Raw genomic sequence first — 23,796 nt, 5'->3', positions numbered from 1 at the left:
TCTTCGTGCCTTCCCTTTTGTAAGCGTATGAGTGGTAATGGAAAGAGGAAGTGGAAAGATGGAGGAGGTAGAGTGTAGTGATACCTGGGATCAAACCAAGACAAACTGTACCTGAGAAATTGTGAGTTGGTCTTGTGGCGTAGGCACTGGACAAAATGTCAGATGTATTCCTACCACAATGCTTTTCACCGATGAAGTCTCGTTTCGAGAACATTGCATCTTGTAAATAATGAAGATATTAGTGAAATGAAGCAAGACTTGCAGAAGACAGATGAGGGGCGCAGGGACTCGGTGTTGATCGTGGACGTAAAGAAATGTTACCTGTTGTTGTTGTGGTTTTCAGTTTGAACAATGGTTTCGTACAATTATTAACACTTGCGTATCCTGCGGAAGCCTCTTCATTAACAGTCTGCATTTAATGTACTCTCTATTTAAGTCATCGTTATTTTCTCTACTGCACCAGTAACAAAACTCACCTAACACGATGTCGCTCATTTCCTAATCTAATTTCTTCAGAATTGCTTGATTTAATTCAACTACACCTCATTACCCTTGTTGTACTTTTTTTAATGTTCATCTTCTATTCAAGAAACAACCCATCCATTTAAATGATCTTCCATGTCGTTTGTCGTCGCTGCCAGAATTACAATATCAACAAACATCAACGTTTTACATATCGTCTCCCTGGATTTTCATTCCCTTCGTAAACTCCTCCATAGTTCCTTCAAACCTTGTTGTTTGTACCGACAAATAACAGAAGAGATAGGTTTCAACATTGCCCCATTACTTCCTCAACTACTGCTTTCCTTTCGCATCGTAGGATTCTCATCTATCTACAGATTGGTTTCTGTACAAGTCACTGATAACCTACAGCTCCCTGTATTTTATCTCTGCTCCTTTTAGAATTTGAAACAGTGTATTCCAGTGAACAATGGAAAAAGCTTTCTCTAAATCTACAAACGGCGTGAACGAAGCTTTGCCTTTCTTCCATCTATCTCGACGAGGTAAGTCGTTGTATCAGTACCAAAATTTCCCCAAAACTAAACTGATCTACTCTGATGTGGGATTCTACCACTGTTCCTCTCTTCTATGAATAGTTCGTGTCATTATTTTGCAATCACGATTTACTAAACTGCTGGTTCTGTAATATTTACACATATTAAAATGTTTCTTCTTTGTAATTGGGCTTACTCCATTCTTGAAGTCTGACGTTATTTCGCCTGTCTCATATATCTTGTTTTCCATGCGAAATGTTCTAAATAACTATCCGGGAATGTCATCCACTCAAAAGACCTTGTTTCTTTCCATAATAAGGCCACAGACAAAAAATTAGTCACCCCTACAGAAATCATTACAAGCATCATTTAATACTGTGTATTGCCACCCCTGGACTTGATAACCGCCTGGATTGGGTTAGAAAGTAAGCGCTGAAGTTAAATCACTAGCTGATGATCTCAGTTCTACCGAAGTGCGAGGGGGGGAGGGGGTTTCTAGGCATTTCACACGCTTTTACAGCACATCCTTCAGATTTTCTGTTGGGTTCGAGTCATAATCTCTCAGCCCAATAAACTTTGTTGTCGTTGTCTTTATAAGTCTTTGAAAGCAAATGCCTCTTGAGAGGTGATCGACTCCAGATGTTCATTGCACGTAGTTCTCGTCGCAATACTCTCACGCTGACAGGTTGAGACGGACATTCATTCATAGCCTGCAGCAATTACTTTCGGATTTCGAAGTGCTTTTGATTCACGAGCCGTGAAACATGTCGTCCGTCCCTCTGAGTCAGGAACTTTCTCCGACCACAGTTCTGAAGTCATGCTTCGTGGCCACGTGCGTTACACCATTACTTGTAGTCACGTTGAACAGTCCGCTGCGAAACACCTACAAATTCAGAAACTTCACACACCGTACGGTCGTGGGCACGATCACATAGGACTGCCTGTTTTGCCACCCTGTCACGTCCGTATCTTTACCCATGTTTATGTGCAATCTCCGCTTGAAACATAAACGTCTGATTGCTACTACATTACGCTCTCGTAGAGCCAGCAATCATGCGATTGATCACGTGACATGATCGCGGCGCCATGTATAGTCTTAACAATTCATCTGCGCTTGAGCACTGGGATGACTAATTTTTTCCTCCGGTGAGTTTATTTTGTATACTAGGTTAATGGACCTCCTCTGTAATCCTCCGAGAATGTCATCTTCTTCAGGAACATTGTGTTGATCTTCCGGTGCGCTGCCAAATTCTTCTTGCAGTATCATATCTCCCACCAGATATTCATCTACTTGCTCTTCCCTTTCCACAACATTGCCCTCAAATTCGTTTACCTTACGCCTTGAACCTCATCATCTGCAGTCGTTGTCGTAATGCGGAAACGGAGTACTGCATAAAGCAATGATCGGTGCTTTTCAGGCCAACGCTGGAAGCATTTCCGAAATAATGAAACTGTTCGCTTTGAATGTGCTTAACGTCGAAGTCTTCAACGCTCTTACACATTAAAAGTAAAGAATATGGTTAAAATTAATTAAATGTGATCATACACTCTAAGACAAAGGGAAAGTTTAAAAGGTGCTGTACAAGAGACTAAAACACAAGTAAAACGTCATAGGAGCTAAAAGGAAGGCACAGGAAAATGCCACTGGCTGACCACATATGCAAAAGATGGATGCGCCAGTCATCCTTGAGCCGTGGTGTGAAGCAGTCGCTCTCCGTTTCTGGCGGTGGCTCCGCTGTGGAAATCGCAGCTTTGGTGTCTCCATCTGGTGGGAAAGGGGAAAGGTTGCCTGTTCATGTGCATTTAAGGGGCGCTATGAGCTGGGCAGTCGCACCACTCGAGTCGCTGAGATGTGCAGCCGCGAGAAGGACGTACCTGCGCTTGCTAGCGACGCGAAGGGGGTGGCAGATCGCCGTCCGGCCGCGCTTGCGCCGTCGGCGGCCCCATCTGGCCCCCCACTTATGACGACCAGTGCTATGGTTATGGATTTGATGGACACAGCTCCGAAAACTTTGAAGACAGCGCTGTCTGTTCCGCAACCCGATTCTGAAGATGAGAGCTCCACCGTCCCTCAGCCACGCGGACGATGTGGGAAACAGAAGAGGAGGGCAACAGCCGCGACGTCCGCTGTTCGCAGCTCGCCGATCGAGAAGAGGGCCAAGCAAGATTTCGCCCCTGACGCTGATGGTTTTGTCCCGGCCCGGCGCACTGCAAGACGCATGCAATCATCGATGACGCTTCCAACTGCCGTCACCTACTCATTCGACGCGCTCGCTGACGCGCCGGACCAGCTGCCGCGCGATCCTGCGCCGAAGAAAGACTCCCATCTTCCGCCGGTGGTCCTCCAGTTTCGGCCGCCCTATGGGGAACTGCAGAAGTTGTTGCGCAGCTGGACAACGGCCGTGTATACTGTGAAGCCTGCCGGACGAGACCTGTACAGGGTCACACTCCGAACTGCTGACGACTATCGCCGGATCACTCAGGAGGCGTCTGAGCGTGGTCTCCCGTTCTATACCCACGCTTCCGCACCTGACAAGGTCTTGAAGATTGTCATCCGGGACCTCCCATTCAACATGGAAGCCGATCACCTGCATCGCGAACTCGCTGACCTGGGCTTCTACATACTGGCAGTCGTGAAGATGAAGTCGCCTAAATCGCGCGATGATATGCCGCTCTTCCTGGTCATCTGCTCCGACACTGTGGAGAACCGCAACCTATACCAATTGACGCGGGTCGCCGACGTTCCGGTTCAGACCGAAGATCTTCGCTCCAGGAGAGGCCCTGTGCAGTGCTTTCGCTGCCAGGGGATCAATCACGTCGCGCGCCACTGCTCTATGCCGGACAGATGTGTTAAATGCGCCGGCGCCCACGCAGGAAGTGCGTGCCCCCGTCCGCCCACTGAGAAGCCGACATGTGCACTCTGTGGCGCTGCTCACGTGGCCAGCTATCGTGGGTGTGAGGTGTGGAAGCGTGCCATCGCTCGCCAACGATGCCAAACACCAGCGCTGCGTCCGAAGAAACCAGCAACGATACGGCCCGGCGTCTCTTTCGCGGCGGCAACGTCAGGGGCGCCCTCCGTCGTCCCGGCTGCGTCGGCTGCTCCTGCTCCTGCCGCGTCCGATGCCGTGCCGATACCTGAGGCTCCTGCGCCTCCACCACAGCTGCTAGTGGTGGACCCGGGTACTGCGTCTCCCGGGCCGTCGGCCAGACCGCGCCCCGCCAATCGCCTGCGCGGGGGTCAGCGCCCCGTGGGTACCCAGCGCTCAGCACCGTCAGTCGAGCAGCCCCAGGTGGACTCTCCAAGCGAGTCAGTCACGCCTCCCCCTTCCAGCGACGGGGCCACGCCGGCTGCCTCCAACGCTGACCTGGCCAACCTCGTCGCGCAGCTCACTGCCTTGGTGACCAGTGCTACGAAATTGATTGAAGTCCTGTCGCAGCAACTCACTGCTGCCGACCGCTGTCAACACTCACCAGCTGCACCATGGCCAGCGTTAGAGGGCTCACAGTCGTCGCGTGGAATGCCAACAGCGTCCGCACTCAAGCTGGTGAACTTCGCCAATTTCTTCGAGATGAAGCCGTCGACGTCTGCCTTATCAACGAAACCCACCTGAAGCCTGGGGTCGACGTCAGGGCGGCCAACTACTCCAGCTATCGCACCGATCGACCGACGGCGGGTGGTGGGACAGCCGTTTACGTCCGCAATGGCATTCGTCATCACGTGATGCAACTTCCACCACTGGCAACCCTGGAGGCCACTGGTGTCGTCGTTCACACCTCGGCAGGCGCCATCACGTTCGTCGCTGCCTATCGGCCGCCGTCTCGTCCACTGGACCCTGCTGACATCGATTCTCTGCTCTCCTTGAGGGGGCAGGTGTTCGTCGCCAGGGACTTCAACAGTAAACATGTCTCCTGGAACTCCAGGATCACCAAAGCCGCTGGCCGCTGCCTGCTCCGGGTAGCAGAACGCCACCATGGGCTTGTGGTGGGGCCGTACGATCCGACAATCTTCCCTGCCAGTGGCCTCCCGGATATCACCGACCTCGCAGTCGTCAAGGGCATCCCTCATCAGATCACCGCCACGACGGGGACGGCACTGTCTTCTGATCACGTCCCAGTGGTTTTCGATATCGACTTAGACGCCCTGCAACAGCCCAGGCGAGGCATCTGACTTGCTGGCATCGACTGGGGCAGGTTTCAAGCAGCCGTGACGGACTCACTCTCTGCCGCGCCGCCCCCTGGGGAAGCTGGAGCGGACGCAGCACTTCTGCACTTTGCGGCAACCACGATAGACGTTGCCAACATAGCAACGCCGCCCCGACCTCGAACTCCGCCTGACTACTCGCGCCAGCTGCCGCCGGACATCCTTGCGGCCATCACTGAGAAGAACCGGGTCTACCGGGAGTGGCAGCGGATAAGAAATGCCGACACCAAGCGCCTCCTCAACAGGATGCGGCGGGATATCCGAGTCACCATTGACAACCATCGCAATCGCGACTGGAATAACAAGGTCGCCACCCTCTGTCTTGACGACGGCACGGCCTGGCAGACGACGAAGCGTTTCCTACGCCGCACGCAACGTATCCCTCCACTGCTGGTCTATGATCAGGCTGCGAAGGCTGATGCCCTCGCAGACGTCTTTGAGGTTGCGTTTACGCCGATCGAAGACCCGACCGACGCTGTCCACGACGACCTGGTTGCTGACCGGCTCCCACGCTACTTGGAGGCACGCGACGACGATGACGTCATTGAAGAGACGACGGCGGAGGAGGTGTCGTCCATCCAGCGTGCCCTGAACCCAGGAAAGCTGTGGGCCCAGACGAGGTTTCCAACGCCCTACTCCAGAAGTTGCCGCCGATGGCTGTCACTCATCTCGCCGCCGTCTTTAATGTAATCCTCCGGTCCTGCAGTTTTCCTCAGTCCTGGAAGCATGCAGAGATCGTGGCGATTTCGAAGATGGGGAAGGATCTGCGTCAGCCCGCGAACTACAGACCTATTAGTTTACTGCCGGCAGTCTCCAAGGTCTTTGAAAGGGTGTACATCAGGCGGCTGCAGCGCCACGTTGACAAGGAAGGCCTCCTGCCCGAAGAGCAGTTCGGCTTTCGCAGGGGCCACTCGGCAGTTCACCAACTCCTACGGCTAGTGGAAGATGCGTTCGTCGCCTTCGAGCAGCGCGAGTTCTTCGGCGCGGTGTTCCTGGATGTGTCGCATGCTTTCGACAGTGTGTGGCACCGCGGCCTCTAGTTCAAACTTTTTGAACTTGGGGTCCCGACTTCGCACGTCCGTCTCATCCATTCCTATTTTGCCAATAGGACCTTCCATGTGCGGGCCGCGCATGGCTTGTCCTCCGTCCGCCGCATCAACGCCGGTGTGCCACAGGGCTCGGTCTTGGGGCCACTCCTCTATTCGCTGTACACTTCTGATGCTCCGAAGATCGACCGTGTGCGGCTCGGCCTGTACGCGGATGACACGGCTCTATATACGAGGAGCCTCAATGCCGCCGTCATGCGCCGCCGTCTGCAGCTCGCCGTTGACACCCTGGCAGTCTGGGCCGTCAAGTGGCGTCTACAATTCAATGGGGCCAAGACGCAGTTCCTGATCGTCACCAGGCGACTCGTTCCTGCGGGTCTGCAACCGCTCACCGTCGGTGGCAGCCCTGTCCCGTGGCGTCCCACGGCGCATTACCTCGGCGTCACCATCGGCCGCCGGCTCACGTGGGTTCCGCACATCCGTGAAGTGAAGGCCAACGTGCGGAACCGGCTTCGCGTCCTGTACCCGGTACTGAACCCCGGCTCCCGACTACCACCGCGTCTGGGCATCACTCTCTACAAGGCGCTGCTCCGCCCTGTATTCCAATACGCTTCCGTCGTCTGGAGGAACGCCGCCGACACGAACTTGAAGAAGCTGGAGACACTGCAGAATCGCATCCTTCGGCTGGCCTTGCACCTGCCTTACGATTTCCCCACCGCTCATCTTCACGACATCGCGGAAGTACCTCTGCTCCGTGACCTCTTCCAGGTGGCCGCCCACACCTTTTACGAACGTGCTGGCCGGTCACACAACACCCGAATCCGGACGCGCAGCGTCAACACCCGCTGGCCACACCTGCTCGCTGCATAGCTAGCACTGCAGAACTGTGCTGAGGAGACACCCAAGAAGACATTCTACATGTGAAGACGCATTACATCGGCATGCATGGGAGGCAAAGCACTAACTGCTGCGAACTCCATCACACATCGGAGGAAAAGTTATCTCCGTGCAGATCCACGAGAGGAGACGAGGAGGGCAGTCGGTCAGTATGTCAGTCAGAGTGAGTGTGGTCAGTTGGTCAGCCGGATCAGTGTCGGACAGTCACTGTCTGTCTGTCTCCCGGAGTGCTAGTATGTGTTAGGCCGCCAGTCTGTTCGAGTTTGTTCAGGCAATGGCCAAATTCCGTTTGGATCGGTCGGTTGGTCGGTCGCGCACTGAGACACACTATGAGTTGTCCGTCTTGAGCGTCGGCGCATGTGAGGTCGCCACTTCAGTCCAGTGGGCCGCGCCGTAGAGCGAGGGAAAGTGGTCCCGCGGCCGACACGAGAGCAACCGGAGTCAACCCACGACGTCGATCTGGCTGGTGCGAGCTGCGACGCCGTGAGACGGGAGATCGGCGCGCCTTCCTGCGTCCGTTGAAGCGGCTGGCAGCGGACGGTTCGGGAGAGCGATTAGGGGGTGCTTCGCCAGGTCTTAACCAGACATCGCAGTTTGTTAAAGGTAAGTGATTCGTGATGTTGTTTCGTTTACTTCTTTAATTCTACTTGTGTTCTTGGTCAGTCTCTCGTCCCCAGCTTGCTCGTCTGTCTTTCGTCCGCATTTGTTACGCAGTTAGCGTCTGCCTGTCTGTCTTTCGGTCTGCAGTACGTTAATAGTTGCCTCTGTCGTGTTTGTCGTTTTCGGTGTTTACGAATTTATTGCTGAAGGTGTAAAGGCCGAATTCGTGAAATATGTTTTTATCTTGCCTATCATCATGCGAGGTGGTATACGTATAATGTAGAGCATGTTGGTCCATTTTATGTAAAACTGCATGCCATGGATTTTATTTAAATGGCCATTTTAGTATATAAATTTGCCACCGTTCCACCATAAGAGTTTTCTTTTAAAAACAAGTTGCACTTTTGGTGGCAAATAATTTTTAATGCGAGTGTTTTGTACCATTTTCATCCCTCTTACGGGGTGCGTAGTTTATGTGTTTCTGTGACTTGTTAAAATTTTTAGTCTAAGGTAATCTGGTGTGTTGCAGATTTGTATCAGTGTAGTCTTTCAGAGGTTGTTGTGAGCGGTCGTGGCTACGGCCGTGTTAACAGGGGACGGCAAGGTTCTCAGCCCGAAATCTCATAGTATAAAAAAAAAAAGTTATTTCTGCCTCAGAATAAATTGTAACTTCATACTTTCAGGGTGCTTTCTAATTATAAATTTAAATCTGTTTTTAAAAAAAAGGGCTGTTAGGAATAAAATTTCAATTTATTAAAAAAAAATTTAATTTAAGTTACCCATTGGCAACTACTTCCGCGCTCACATAGTATCATTAAATGTGTTAACGTTCTTGATGAACCGCTAGTAAATAAAGAAAGTTCTTTAAGAGAAGGTTTTGAAAGTAAATTCACGGTTCAACATTAAAACTATCTACCCAAAACCTTAGGAAAAACGTTGGACAATTCACATAACTGCGCACAGTTTTCTGTACGCCACAAGCGCCACACGTCGCACGATCCTCTCGCTAGACCAAAAAGGTATGCGTCATCATAGGGCTGTGGCCTATGCGAAGAGGAGTGAGGGAACATCGTTCCGTCTACGTGGCTGGAAGGATGTACACCATGGCCGCGTTGTGGGCTTTATTAGGTGGAGTTTATCGCCTGTCACTTCCAGCCACTCATCTTCCTACCTACGCAAGACTCTGGATCTCATCACCAGGGTTATAGCACTCAAGAGGATGGGTCACTGAAATACCTGAGGAACGTGATATTCCTCCTTGACTGTTGGATCCATTCTTTCGTTCCCCGCAATTTCCATATGCCCTGGTAACCTGCAGAAAGACACCTCCTTCCATAGTGGATGTAGCTGGAGGAGAGAATTCTGGGTAGACTGAACTACTTTATCTGCCGGGTACAAACGTTTCAGAGAGACAGTCAGAGAATCGGAACAGGCAAGAAACTTAGCAGTGTAAGAACGTCTCATCTCCTCAAGTGACTGCACAATCGCATATATCTCTGCATCAAGGACAGTAAAGTCTTGAGGCACGATCCGGAAAAACAACAGAGCAACCAATAGAGTCCACCTGTTTCGACACATTCTGAAAAACATCTACGTAATCGTGGTGCTCAGATAAGAATATACCGCATTAAAATCGGAAGCAGGAGTACAATCTCTCCTGAACTGTACCAAATCTAAAATTACTCTGGGTCTGTCCAGTAATCAGGGTGGCAGACGGTTAAAACCCCGAATTTGGAGACGCCTCACTCCACACTTAGCGACTCCAGCACACCCTGCACGGCGATCCCAAGCGGCATTATGGCTCGTGGAGGATAGGAGAAAAGGAGTGCCGGAAAGGGACGAGCAACAGTATGGAGTGCTGGTGAAATCGGAGCTGCGAGGAACTTGTATGCCTGACGCACCATGAGGAGTTGCCGCCGCATGGCATGTGACGGTTCTCCGGCCGCAGCACAGAGTCTGGGTAAGGGACTGATTTCATAAGCACTCGTAACCAGCCGAATCCCCTCATGATGTTCAGCATCAATGATCTTCAAATAAGAAGGCTTCGGTGATCCATATACAGTGCACCCATAGTCCAGCTACGATGGCACGAAAGCTTTATAAAACTGAAAGAGACGTGCCCTGTCCGCTACCCAAGACCTGTGGCAAAGGCACTTTATGACGTTTAGATCTGGCTTAAGGGTCGCTCAAATGTGGCGGACATGACAATTTGGAGTAAAAAATAACGCCCATAATCCTGAGTCTCTAAAATGTCGTATACTGTCCCGCATATCAATGTCAGGTAAATAAAAAAAAACTACCAGAACGATTAAAATGAACGCACACACACTTATCTGTAGAAAACTGAAAACCTGTCTTTGCAGCCTCCTCCTGTAACCTCCGCACTGTGGTAACTGACGGCTAGCAGTTGCAACACTGGAGAAGAAATAGAAAACAGCCAAATCGTTCTCAAATAAGGAGCACTGTACAGAACTTACCATAGATGTGACACTGTTTATAGCTATGAGAAGGGAGTAATACTTGAAATATTGGCCTGAGGGACGCCATTATCCTGCTCAAATTGATCTGACAGCTTGTCGGCAACTCGAGGCTTGAAGAATCACTGAGAAAAGAAAGACCATAAGAAGATGGGGAGATGACCACGGAAGCCCCACTGATGCAGCTGCACGGAAATACTATGTCTCCAAGTGCTGTCATATGCCTTACTGGTATCAAAGAAGACCCCAAAACAGTGATGTTTACGTAGGAAAGATTGCACCATAGCCGCCTGCAGCAGGGTCAGTTTATCGACAGTGAGTCAAAGTCTCCATAATCCACACTCAGAGCGGCTAAGTACTTGTCTGGTCCCTAACAACCAGACCAGACGAGGTTAACATTCGCTCCAATGTCTTTCCTACACAGCTTGTTATGGCGATAGTACTGTCTCTACCGGGAGACGTGCGTCCTTTCCTGGTTTGAGGACACGTTGCAAAATGGCCTCACTCCTCGAGTAGGGCAAGTTGCCTGTCTGCAAATGAAATTAAACCATTCGAGGAGGATTTCCTTTGACACCGGTGGCAAATGTCGAAGCATGCAGTACCATATTTGTTCGTGACTGGGTGCAGTGTCACGAGTCTCTGATAATGCGTCTTCGAAATCCCACATCAAGAAAGGTTAGTTCTAGGCCTCCCAAGTGTAGGATGTGAAGTCCAACTGCCCCCTCTCTACAACCGCACAATAGCGACAAAAATTCGGATCGTGACTTGCACTGGCAGCATCTGAGTGATGTCTCTGGGTTTTCTTTGGAGACACCCCTGTTTCAGCACTGCTGCTGTTGGTAAACAACTGTGTTTACCAGAAATCCTCCAGATGGTTTCCCATACTTTTGTAGAAGTGTTACAGTTGATGGAGTCCAGCAACTCTTTCCACTTCTTATTCTTCCTAATGACATGTCGAGACTTGAACCTCGAGACTTGAAAGGCCCTGAGGTTGTTTGTTGTCAATTGGCATTTAAAATGTCGAAGACCCACATGCCTGTCCTCAGGTCGTCTTAGGTCTCGACCTGTACCCAAGGACTTTGGAATGGATAGGTCAGTGGCATGATGGATCACATGAGTGATGTGGCCCACCCATCCCTGGATGCTGTCGCGGTCTTTGAACACAGCCTGCTGGCTTAACAGTGTCCATTTAGCCTTGCCCACCTCCCACTTTGGTGGCTTCTCTCCAGGTAGTACTCCACCCAGTAGGTGAATACGGAGTGGAAACTGGTCACTGGAATGAAGATCGTCAATGACTCCATACTGAACAGAATCTGCGATGGTCGGACGTGGAAAGAGAGGTCGATGGCTGAGAATCACCCACTAGCAGCACAGAAATGAGTATGAGTACCTTTGCTGATGGTGCACAGCTCGTGAGACTTCAAAAGGCTCTCCAAAACCCGACCCCGACGGCAAGTAGTGGCCGAGCCCCACAAGACATCGTGGGTAGTGAAGTCTCCCAGGAGTAGCAGTGCTCGGGGTAGTTGTTCTATAAGATCTTTGGGAGTCTCAGAGTCTATTTCATCTTGTGGAGGTAAAAACTTCGAGCAGTGATCCTCCAATACACATAAATTTGAACTACAGCTGCTTGCAGGTCAGGAGCCAGAGGGAGAGCAGAGGAGGGTGTGCAGTACTGACAAGCACTGCGACTCTTCCATTGGCACTTTCCTCTATCTCATCCTTGCAGTATAACGTACAGCCATGTAACCCAGGAACGTCTGTATCGTTAAAACATGTTTCTTGTAAGCACAATCACAAGTGGCATGCTTATGCTAGAAGTTTCATTTCCTCCATATGAGTCCTGTATCCATTCAAGTTGCACTGTAGCATGGGAGCGATTTCATCAATGTGAATTTACTCCTATTTTTTGCACTGGGGAGATGAAGCACTTGTACAGTGAGGGGGAGTGGAGAGGCTGCTCATCATCAGTCAGACATGACAGGATGATGTCCAATGGCGCCTGGGAGAGGTTTTTGACCTGAAAGTCGGGATCCTTTCCCTGCACCCTGTCCTGTCGAGAATGCGATGGAAAGAGGGTATTGAGAGGCAGCCTGCTTTTCGTGTGCCTTCTGGATGCTCACTGCAGAACTGTTATTGGTCTTTTCTATTGCAGCTGCCTGGATTGCTTTGCCCTTACTCGCTTTTTCTCTGCATGTACACTAGCAAGTACAGGTGCTTGTACTGGCTACAGCCACGCTGACGTCATCTGCGTCGAAGCGTCCCCCTTGGAACAGGTTTCTTCACTGTGGAAGAATATGAAGTGGCAAAGAGAGGGTGTTTCGTCGCCTTATTTTATTTTTTGGCTCAAGCATATGGCATCCGATTGGTCACTTTTATTTCCTGTATTTGGCGTTCCTCAGCAAAAGCAGGACAGTCGTGGGTCCAGATTTTATGCCTCCCAGAGCAGTTGACGCAGATCGCTAAAGACAAGCAGTCAGTCCCAGCGTCAAGGGCTGCTTTTCTGCACTTCCCACAGGTCGCTTCACCTCCACAACTCATGGTTGTATGGCCAAAACTGTGGCATTTTTAACGCTGCTAGGGTTTGCTCGTAAGGCCTAACTGCAAGTCGAAGGAACCCTGCCATAATACGTTCAGGCAGCGTTGGAACTGAATGTGACAATGAATGTGGCAGCTTTTTTTCAGTTCTCCTTTGCTCCTTCGTGTTCGCTGTTCTATATCGACTATCCTCTGGGATGCCCATTCATGTTTCAGTTTCCTTATGTCCATATCCATGCCATCACGCCACGTTACCACACCCTCGCTTAAGTTGACCGAGTTGTGCATCTCAGCAACGATGTCATATTCACCCAGTTTCTATGATTTCTTTAGAAGTTTCACCTACTTCGACCTATTAGTTTCGACCAACAAGATGCCATTTTGCAGTAGTTTAAGAGATTTTAAAGTGTCTGTCAGTCCTTCCAAAACCTTATGAATAAAGAAGGGGGACACATTTTCAACCATCCTCTCCTTCCTCATTATCACCAGAAACATGATTTATGACCCCTTGAGATCTGTTACTAAAGTCAAACTGATTCTTACTACCACGAGGGTTAGCCTCCCTCATACCTTTGGGTGACTGGGTAGGAGCACTCACAGGTGTTACACTCTTCCTGCTGGGAGGAGAAGAGGATTTCTAGCGTTTCATCTCGGTCCCAGGAGCAGCTAGGGAAATAAGGATCCACTCAGAGTCCCACCTACCTGAGTAAGCCTTATACTACTGCAGTGCGACAGGTTTCCCAGAGATTGCCAGCAAACGACTCTTCCACCTCAACAGAAATGCAACTCAACAGCGCGCAGCACACCTTGAGATTGAGATTTTTACCACCCTCGCGATCCAGACGATCAATCCAAGATCCCTGGGACACACAACGTTCCACGGCCACGACGCACGGTAGTCTCTGAAGCATGTCCAGAGCTAACGATGACAGAGGACTGGCGGCGCTTACCAGCCCTGGCTCAGGAACCCCGGGGTGCCACGCTCGTATTCAGCAAACGAAAGCTGAGCCCCTGACAGCCGTTTCTCAAGAACGGACTAGTATCGTGTAAGGTGTCAGGCAAATCCAACACCTTCCATGAAAACCCTGACATGATAAGCAAATCCAGTAGTATGTCACATGCATGTCATACCTTCCCACCGTGAGACAGACGCAGTTCCGAGGGGAGAGACGAGAACAGAAGCCGAGAGCAGAACCGTGTTAAGCTAGAAGGCTCTACGATAAGGGACGGACACCCACTTTGCCAGCTAATCGCTAGGTCCACCCCCCAGCCCATGTTAAAAGCTAGAGCCCTCCAGAAAAACAGTATAGATCATACGATAACACGACAAGGGCCACACCACTCGCAAGTTTTAGCGTGAGACTTTTTCGCGTCTCTGTTACGTTAGGACCACCCCCCAGCCCATGTAAAAAGATAGAGCCCTCCAGAAGAACAGTATAAATCTTACGATAACGCTAAAAAGACCACACCGGCTGCAAGTTTTAGCGTGAGACTTTTTCGCGTCTCTGTTACGTTGCAAACTTTAAAAACATTGCCCCACCACGAAAAGTATAACGTTTGTCATTGGATAGACAGAATTTTTCTAGGCGGAGCTTAAGGTTAACATTGAGACCCTGATTGGTCACATGAAAACACAGCCAGATAGTTTTTTTTAACCAACTTCGGTAAATTGTAGTAAGAAGAAGTTAGGAGAGAGTTGCTTACGAGACGGCGAGGTGAGCGGAGCTGTGCTGTCCGCCGCCCCCTGCCGAACACCGACAAGGTAATGAACGCTCACAATGCCGCATAACAGCGTATAAAGCTTCACTCAGAACTGTAGAGGTCTCATCAGTTACACCCCCTTTTTGCGTAATACTAGTGTCGATCGTCAATTAAAGCTCACGGTGTTCACATTTGCCACTTGAAGTAAAAATCTGAAACGCGATGATTTTTCTTTTATATAGTTATTGAGAAGCCACATCAGCCACTGTAATTTACGACAAGTTAGTAAGTAATTAAAGATAATTGAGGGTCACTGTAGACCATTTTGATTGTTTTCTCTCTTAATTTAAACCTAGATTATAGATGTGATATGGCATAGGTCATCCGTCAATCCATTGTAGAACTAGGAAACCCATTCAGGGAATATTCGTTCACATTTTTGTTGAACGCAGTTGGTTTTTATCATCCTGTATTGAAACATTTCCGTTTATCAATAGTGCAATGATTTGTGAGTAGAATAAAATTTCCAATGGTAAACTTAACTGCTTTTTCGACGTTATTTTACCAGCTAACTAAAAATAGGAAGGCCTCGAACCCCTTACACTAAATTTAGTTAGTATTAAGTTTCTTTTACAGGGAGTGCAGTGGAGCTGACACTGAAATCATTAAGTATTTGGTTATATCATCGCTAGCCTCACTGAACTCTTCTGAACTCTACATGTCATGTGTGGTCTGGCGTCTCCTTACCAGCAACAGGTCCCGGGTTCAAACTAGTCAATTCCCTAAAAAACACGCTCAGAGCGTCGTTGCGCGAAAGTGGTAGGGAGACACGACTCAGAACAGACAGACACCACGCAGAATGTTAGAACCTACTGATAAGCAGAGATACATGTTCACTTATTCTGACTCCTCTTCCACTGAGCGATGTTTCTGCGAGATCGGGTTATGGCACCTGCCGTGTTCTCCTCTTAAGTATTACCTCCGGCTCTTTCCGGGAAATAAAACTAATAAAATTCTCGAATATGCGACAACTGATTGGCTCGTGCCTCGTGAGACCGTCGAGCAAAAGCGACTCATAACACATCCTTACTATGTCGTATACGGAAATTACAAATCAAACATACCGTAGTAACTCGTGGAATAAAATGAACAGTTACCTGGCGGTATATTAGGACGTAATATTTCCCAACATTGTCTCTAATTTTTTTTTTATCCTCAGTTTGCAGTCTGACCTGACAGAGGTCAGCCTGCTGCTCGTCATTCCCCATTTTTTCTTGTTTCAACTGAGAAAACAAAAGCACAATTTAATAACGGACGAACGTTCTGTGCAACGTTAAAAAATCTTACCCTTTCAGGGAACTTCGTTACAGTTAATGTCGTTGTTATCACCTTGGAGACAGAGATAAGGGAACTGATCGCTCTGAACTTTCTGCTCCGGTTTCACAACACTGAAACTGTCTGATGAACGCAGGTGCTCCTTGTGACCACGTGCCAACTGGTCGAGAGATGTTGAAGAACGACATAGGACTGATTACGCCGCGAGTGGAAGGTCACCTTGCAGACCTGCGCACTCGTTTTCAAGGGCGTCGCCTGACGCAGTGTCGGACAGTCGATTACAGATTTCTGTAATATCAGATTGCGCACTCGTGCAGGAGTAGTAGCACCACAACAGCTGCACGATGTATCACCAAAGAGAAAGTAGCATTCTTTAGTCCGCCGAGTATAAGACGGTCACATCTACATCCGTACATCCAAACCACTTTGAAATGCATGGCACACGATACTTTTCTCTGAGTGCGTAAAAAAGGGATTTTTCCTGACCTCATAGGTCGGCTTCTATTGGTGATAGAAATGTAGGGTCAAGTGTTTGGGATAGGCCATGGGCTAGTGACCATTTGCACACCCAACAGAAAGATCGTCGTACTGTAACTATCATATAGTGCAGGGTCAAAGCTTGAATATTACACACTTCCTCCAGCTTAGGCAAATGGGGCAAATCGTTTGGTTCCTTTTGAATTGTATGCAGTCCATGGTGCGCCTTAAGAGTCTTATGGAGGCACTACTTAGTTCATGAGCGGTTTCTGAACGATAAACAGCTGAATTTTTTACAATTTAATCCTAAGGTCACGATACCGAATAGCTTTGAGAATGTTTTTGGTATCTTCATCCATTTCTGAGATACAGCGATTCAAAATTACTTTACTTGTATACGTAAATTCCTGTGTGAGGTGAAATGTAAAGAATAAATAATAGCAGCAATTTACTGCAATTTCAACGACACATTCTCTACACATTTATCTAGAAACTCCGTACTCCTGTTTTCAAAATATTTATCCGTTATCGACAAACAAATCAAAAACATAGTTTTTGGGCGACAAAACCGAGCCGCGGAATTCCATGTCGCCCATGCACAGAAAAGGGCTGTAATTCTTACAATAAGCTCCTAAAATCCCGATATCGAAAAACCTTGAAAATTTTCTTAGCCTTTTTTCGGGTTACAGACGTTCAAAATTACCCTACATGTTCACGTAAAATATACACGTAATGTCGGGGACCAGGCGAAAACGTAATTTATAATGTGGAACAGCACTATGAAAAAAGCTGTACAGTCTCCGCTATCATCAGAAGGGTTCTTTGAACCTCATCTTCTGCTGAAGCAAATGCAAATTTTTTCTTCGCGTAAAATCAGGACTGAGGTATAAAATTAGTTTTGCGTTATTTCAGTTTCGCTTAAGTATCACCGACCTATAAAGGTTTTTTTTTCATATGAGCGACATGCCTTGCTGTGGCAGGGAAAAGAACGAACGGAAAATGCTCCTATCGGAGCACAAAAAGGACTAATATACGCCTGCTAATTTGATCCCAAGTAAATATTTTAATGGTGCTAAGGCAGGTAGAATGGAACTCAACTTTTTTAAACAGGAGCATATTAGTCTTTCTTGTGCTGCGATAGGAGCATTTTTCCCGTTGGCTGCTTAAACACCGCTGTGCTCGCTCTAGTTAATGCAATCCCTTTTTTTTCACGATCCCTGCGAAAGCGATACGTAGGGGGCTGTAGCAAATTTCTAGATTCATCACCTCTTAACGCTTTGCTACGGCCTAGGCGAGGCGTAAAGCTTTGTGTCGCACAGTGATCAAGGGTAGGGCCTTCGGCTCCGAACGCCCATATCGATGATGTTTCGTTGAATAGTTCGCACGCTGACACTTGTTGATGGCCCAGCATTGAAGTCTGCAGCAATTTGCGGAACGGTTGCACTTCTGTCACGTTGAAGGATTATCTTCAGTCATCATTGGTCCCTTTGTTGCTGGATGTTTTTCCGGCCGCAGCGATGTCGGAGATTTGATGTTTTACCGGTTCCCTGATATTCACGGTACACTCGTGCAATGTTCATACGGGAAAATCCCCACTTTATCGCTACCTAGGCGATGCTGTGTCACATCGCTCGTGCGCCGACTATAACACCATGTTCAAACTCACTTGAATCTTGATAACCTGCCATTGCAGGAGTATAACAACTCCGCCGGACACTTGTTATATAGGCGTTGCCTACCGCAGCGCCGTATTCTGCTTCTTTATCTATCTTTATATTTGAATACGAATGCTTCTTTGGCGCTTCAGTGTATGAGGTCACACATTGTCAATCATAATAATGAAGTCAGGGCCGAATACATCCGTGAAAAGAGCAGAGAAGGAGTGCAGTGTCGCAGTAACGTTGATTTGTGGGTAGACTGTATTCAGACTTCAGAAGCCGGTACGCCGATGGAACTCTTTACCTCCTCACACCTGGACCATATAAACGTTTATGTTCGCTAATGTTCGTGGAAGCAGTATGTATTCCCATCCCTCGCCGTGTGAGGGTACGTCCAGAATCACTATTCAGACTGAATCTGCTGTCATAAAAGAAGAGCATACGAGCACCCTCCTCGCCTTCCGGGGTGGCCGAGCGGTTCTAGGCGTTACAGTCTGGAACTTCGCGACCGCTACGGTCGAAAGTTCGAATCTTGCTTCGGGCATGGATGTGTGTGATGTTCTTAGGTTAGTTAGGTTTAAGTAGCTCTACGTTCTAGGGGACTGATGACCTCAGAAGCTAAGTTCCATAGTGCTCAGAGCCATTTGAACCATTTGAACACCCTCCTCCATCGTCCATTGCCTCAGCACTTGGCCCATCGAAAACGTTGCAGCCGATATACGGATGTCAATAGGACACAAAGTCCTGGTCGTCGGGCAAAGAGACCACCTCCATGCAGTCACGGTGCGACAGTGAAGCTGAAATTTAGTGAGTTGTAGTCGCTGTCCGAGGTGAGTCCCATCTGGCTACTGTGCAGTATAGCTGTCATCTACTGCTGTAGTTCACGGTGGTCGACCTCCTGCTCTCCTTCGGACAGCAGAGCCAGTGGTTCGGAAATCTCACCACACTCACGAAACAATGCCGTGACCAATACTAAACGCTCGTATCATCTGCGAACAGTCTTAAAGAGTCTCCGACGCTTTCTTCTACATCACTTATATACAATGTCAACAGTAACGGTCCTATCACATTTTCATCTGCCTATTTTGTTTCGTTAAAGGCGACGGTTTGGGTTGTATAAGCTAGGAACTCTTAAATCCGGTGGCAAATATTGCCCGATACTCGATAAGCTCCTAATTTTTTTTCGCTAAGCAGCAGTGCAGCACTGTGTCAGATGCCTTCCTGAACTCAGGGAACGCGGTATCAAGCTAAGTGCCGTTGTCTACAGCGCTGTGGATCTCATGGAGCAACAGAGAAAGCTGAGTTTCGCAAGATCTGTTTGCGGAATCCATGTTGATTTTTATAGAGGAGATTTTCGTTCTCCTAAAATATCATAGTTCTTGAGCATTAAACATTTTTCAACATTCTGCAACAGCTTGATGTCAACTATATAGGCCTATAATTATGTGCATCTCTTCCTGTGCTCCTTCTTGGAAACGGGAGTGAGCCGCGCTGTTTTACAGTCAATATGTACCTTTCCTTACTCCAGCGATCTACGATAAACTGCTGCTAGAAGTGGAACAAGTTCTTTCACATAATTTTTGTAGAAACTTTTAGGTATTTCATCTGGTACCGATGCACTTCCACTACTAATCGATTGTAGTTGATTTTCTATTCCACGATCGGTTATCTCACTGTCTGCCATTTCGACGTTCGTACGATAACTGAAAGGAGGGGCTCTGTTAAGATATTCCGCTGGGAAACCATTTCGGAAGACCGAATAAAGTTTTTCAGCCCTCTCTGTTATCTTCAGTTTTGGTGCCACTAGGTGTCTGAGTGAATGAATAAAGGATTTCGAATAGCTTACTGATTTAATGGAAGGTCAAACCTTCCTATGGTCTTTAGTCAGATCGGTTGACAAAACTTTGCTTTTAAAGTGATTGAACGCTTCTCTCATTGCTCTCTTTACGCTCGTTTTACTTCTTTTAGCTTTTGTTTTTCAACGACTTCAATTCCTTTTAATCTGTGATGAGGATCTCTTTGTTTACTTAGCAGATTCCTAACACGATTATTAAACCACAGAGAGTCCTCCCCATCCCTTAAGACACCGCTCGGAGTTGATGTCGAACGGTGCTTTTCAATATTATTTATCCATTTGTGCTCCACATCTTCGGCCCCATCATTGATACATGATACTGAGTGCTTAGATACTCTGCAATCTGTATGCTGACACTCTTCCTAAGTAAAAATATCAACCTACCTTTCTTAACATTCCTTGTAACACCCGTAACCATAGTTGCTTTCAGAGCCTTATGATCACTGATACATTCCTCTACGATAACTATACAAGTTCAAGTCTGTTGCTCGAAGGTTTAAGACGTTGTCTTCCCCCTCCCGCCGGAGGTTCGAGTCCTCCCTCGGGAATGGGTGTGTGTTGTTCTTAGCATAAGTTAGTTTAAGTAGGGTGAAAGTCTAGGGACCGATGACCTCAGCAGTTTGGTCCCTTTGGAGTTCACACACACACACACACACACACACACACACACACGTTATCTTCACTAGTTGATTCTCTATCAGCTCAAAGATGTTCAGACTAACATCACACAAATCCTAGCCTCCGGAACCTGTTTCGCTAGCATGACTCCCAATCTACATCTGGAAAGTTGAAGTCATTTTTTTAGTGGCTCTGAGCACTGTGGGACTTAAGTTCTGAGGTTATCAGACCCCCAGAACTTAGAACTGCTTAAATCTAACTAACCTAAGGACATCACACACATCCATGCCCGAGGCAGGATTCGAACCTGGGACCGTAGCGGTTGCTCGGTTCCAGACTGTAGCACCTAGAACCGGTCGGCCACGCCGGCCAGCGAAAAATGAAGTTGCCCCCCCCCCCAATTACAATAGAATTATCAGGATATATTGTACAAGTTCTCTCTGAAGTGCTCTACCACTACTGCTCCTAATCCAGGCTGTCTATAAAAGCATGAGATTACCATTTTTGACCGATCTTTGGTGCTTCATTTACACTAGTTTCCACCAAAAATACAGCTATCGACTCATAAACCTCTGAACATTTGCATGCCATGTCAAAGCAAAACCTAAAAACATTGTTACACCTATGTTACAAGCAGTGGTTGTTCCTACATCTTGGTACACCCTACATTTACGTTGTAAACTTTAATTACCCCTCCAAGATGGATGTCACCCCTCGCAGTGATGTTGCCAAGATCAACGTCAATGTTAAAGTAAAAGTCGCAAGATAACGTCCAAGATGACGGACTATGACGTCACAATACGATGGCGGAAAAAGATGGTGCATTGTGGAAGACTGGTGGCAGACTAGTGGTAGACTGTAGCAGACTGTGGCACAGTATGACGTCACAAGATGGAGAACTGTGGCCAACTATGACGTCAGATTGTTGGTGACACTACAGCTGTCCATTAACACTGCACTTATGTTCTGTTCATTGTAGTGGAAGGACCATGAAGTGCCAGCAGAGATCAGCCACCACCATCCCCCACCAGAATAAGAAAAGGAGAATGCTGTCACCTTTGAATACAAGTATCATTGTTGTTAACTATTTCCTCTCATTGTTCATTGGTTGTCTGTACAAGTACATTTGGCTATTCTCCTTTTTTTCAGTAGCAATGCAGAAGTCTTTTGATGTGCCACTAGCTGTCATGTTGGAGCAGGACATATATCTATCGGCCAGAGTGCCACCAGTCGTCAAACCAGAGTAAAACGGTTTTAGAGTACTATGCATACACTGGCTAAAAGATATGTTTCATGTGGACACACAACCGTTCATAAAGCTCCAGTTAAATGGTTCTAGCATATGACCATTTGCCACAACATATAATCTGACTGCATGCATATAAAAAATGTGAATGTAGACATAAAAGCAGATAGTGAATACCAAGTAATGATGTAAATTTAGAACGCCAAACATATTATTAAAGTGCTATTTAGTCAGATGGGCTGGAATGAGCAATGTCTAGCTGTGCCATACATCAATGCTCAGAGGATTACAACATATGATTCATGATACTTTTCAAATATGTATTGGCCACTGCCCAAAACAATTTGTAAAATTTATTGTGGAGAGCATGGGGGACATGTAAGCAGGCTGTTTAGGTTTTTATGTTGGTAACGCCACGTAGCATTCTGTATGAAAATCACTGGATGTTCTGTGTGAAGTCTGTGGCTGGTTTGCATTGTTGGAATTTGCTATTGTAGTGTTGGGCAGTTGGCTGTTAACAGCATGTAGCGTTGGGTAGTTGGAGGTGAGCCGCCAGCAGTGGTGGATGTGGGGAGAGAGATGGCGGAGTTTTGAGAGCGGATGATCTGGACGTGTGTTCATCAGAGACAGTAAATTTGTAAGACTGGATGTCCGATATATATACATTATGACTTTTGAACACTATTAAGGTAAATACATTGTTTGTTGTTTATCAAAATCTTTCATTTTCTAACTATGCATAACAGTGGTTAGTCCCTTCAGTAGTTAGTATCTTTTATTTAGCCGGCAGTAGTGGCGCTCGCTGTATTGCAGTAGTTCGAGTAACGAAGATTTTTGTGAGGTAAGTGATTCATGAAAGGTATAGGTTATTGTTAGTCAGGGCCATTCTTTTATAGGGATTTTTGAAAGTCAGATTGCGTTGCGATAACACAGGGAATTTCGGAAATTATGGAAGAAATTGGCAAGGTGCACCGAATTTTGAGATGGAACCGCCGACCCGACGTAACAATGACTGATATGCGACTCGCCGACATGATGATTTTGACTATAAGCTGTTCATTACTATACGTAAATTCAAAACATTTAAGAATTCTGGTAACGGCATTCATTCAGCTCCATCAATTCTCTCATTGTTTTCCTCCCAACTGGTCATTGGAGCACAGGTTAGAATTTATGTGCCGCTACTTAGAGAATGAACCAGCTGTAAGAATGCGATAGGTCATTCACGATTGCCACAGTGAAGGAGAATTTTATCGTGCCTTCCTCTCAGCATATTGGTCTCAAGCTACACAAGACCGAGTAACACATAGCATCGTAATGATGAAATGTTTCGAACAATCTGAATTTTCCAGTCTTGTGAAATATTTTGATGACATTTTGCACAAGAATCAGTACCTGTCAAACCCATACAGCCCCTCAGAACTCATCCGCATTTGCTTAATCAAATTGCGTGAACATTGACGACATATTATTTTGGCAGGACGTTGCAAAGACGACACTGAAGATTTTCAGGGACTCTTACAAAAATTGGAAATTGACACTGACAATCGCGGGACGCGAAAACAGGAACACAACAGTTACAGGTCACATCCGTCACAGTACCGCGATGCCAGAAATAATAACTGTACACGACAAGGCTATTCTTACAATGCAAATCGTGACCGAAACAGAAACCACCCGTATGACAACCGTTGGCATAATAATAGTTACAGAGAAGGATCGCATTTCCGTAGTAATGAATATGACAGAGATAACCATAGAAACAGAGGATATGGGAACCAAAACAATTATTATGAAGGGAGACAGAATAACTTCAGACGCAACAGTTGAGCGCGCAGTTACGATTCAAGGAGAAATTCTCCACCACGTGACCGACAAGAAAGAAATTATGGAATCTACCGACATGACGATAGATGATATAATCGTAACGACAGGCCTGAATTGCATCAAAACTGGCGGGATTCAAACAGGGCAGGGCCCTCTCGACAAGGTGAATTTGTAGAAGTTAGGTCTCCTAATCCCAATAACGGCGCGCGCCAACAAAGAGACAGACAATGACTCGCACTGCAGGCAGCCGCGTGCGCCGGCTGGCTCAGAGAAAAATAACAAAGACGCTGACCTTGAGAAAAATTCCAGTATTTTTTACTGAAGTTTA

The 23,796-nt window shown here is 47.5% G+C and overlaps 1 protein-coding gene across 1 annotated transcript; it reads left to right on the top strand.

Moving 5' to 3' along the window:
- Window positions 1–2,845: 2,845 nt before the first annotated feature.
- Window positions 2,846–21,431, top strand: LOC126278862 (uncharacterized). Its single transcript, XM_049979137.1, has 3 exons — window positions 2,846–3,494; window positions 3,870–4,540; window positions 21,375–21,431. The coding sequence occupies exons 1-3, from the start codon at window positions 2,846–2,848 to the stop codon at window positions 21,429–21,431; spliced, it is 1,377 nt and encodes a 458-aa protein (XP_049835094.1).
- Window positions 21,432–23,796: the final 2,365 nt, after the last annotated feature.

Source organism: Schistocerca gregaria, chromosome 6 (assembly GCF_023897955.1).
Source record: "Schistocerca gregaria isolate iqSchGreg1 chromosome 6, iqSchGreg1.2, whole genome shotgun sequence".
Classification (NCBI taxonomy): domain Eukaryota; kingdom Metazoa; phylum Arthropoda; class Insecta; order Orthoptera; family Acrididae; genus Schistocerca; species Schistocerca gregaria.
The sequence above is the reverse complement of the archived record's forward strand: the minus strand, read 5'-3'. Positions and strand labels throughout refer to the sequence as shown.

Excerpts from the sequence above, each read along its gene's own strand:
- LOC126278862 (XM_049979137.1), top strand. The coding sequence starts at position 2,846 with ATGTGCAGCCGCGAGAAGGACGTACCTGCGCTTGCTAGCGACGCGAAG. Across the intron at positions 3,495-3,869 it reads TCAGGAGGCGTCTGAGCGTG|GAAGTGCGTGCCCCCGTCCG; the intron begins GTCTCCCGTTCT and ends GCGCCCACGCAG. Across the intron at positions 4,541-21,374 it reads CAGCGTCCGCACTCAAGCTG|TGGAAGGACCATGAAGTGCC; the intron begins GTGAACTTCGCC and ends TGTTCATTGTAG.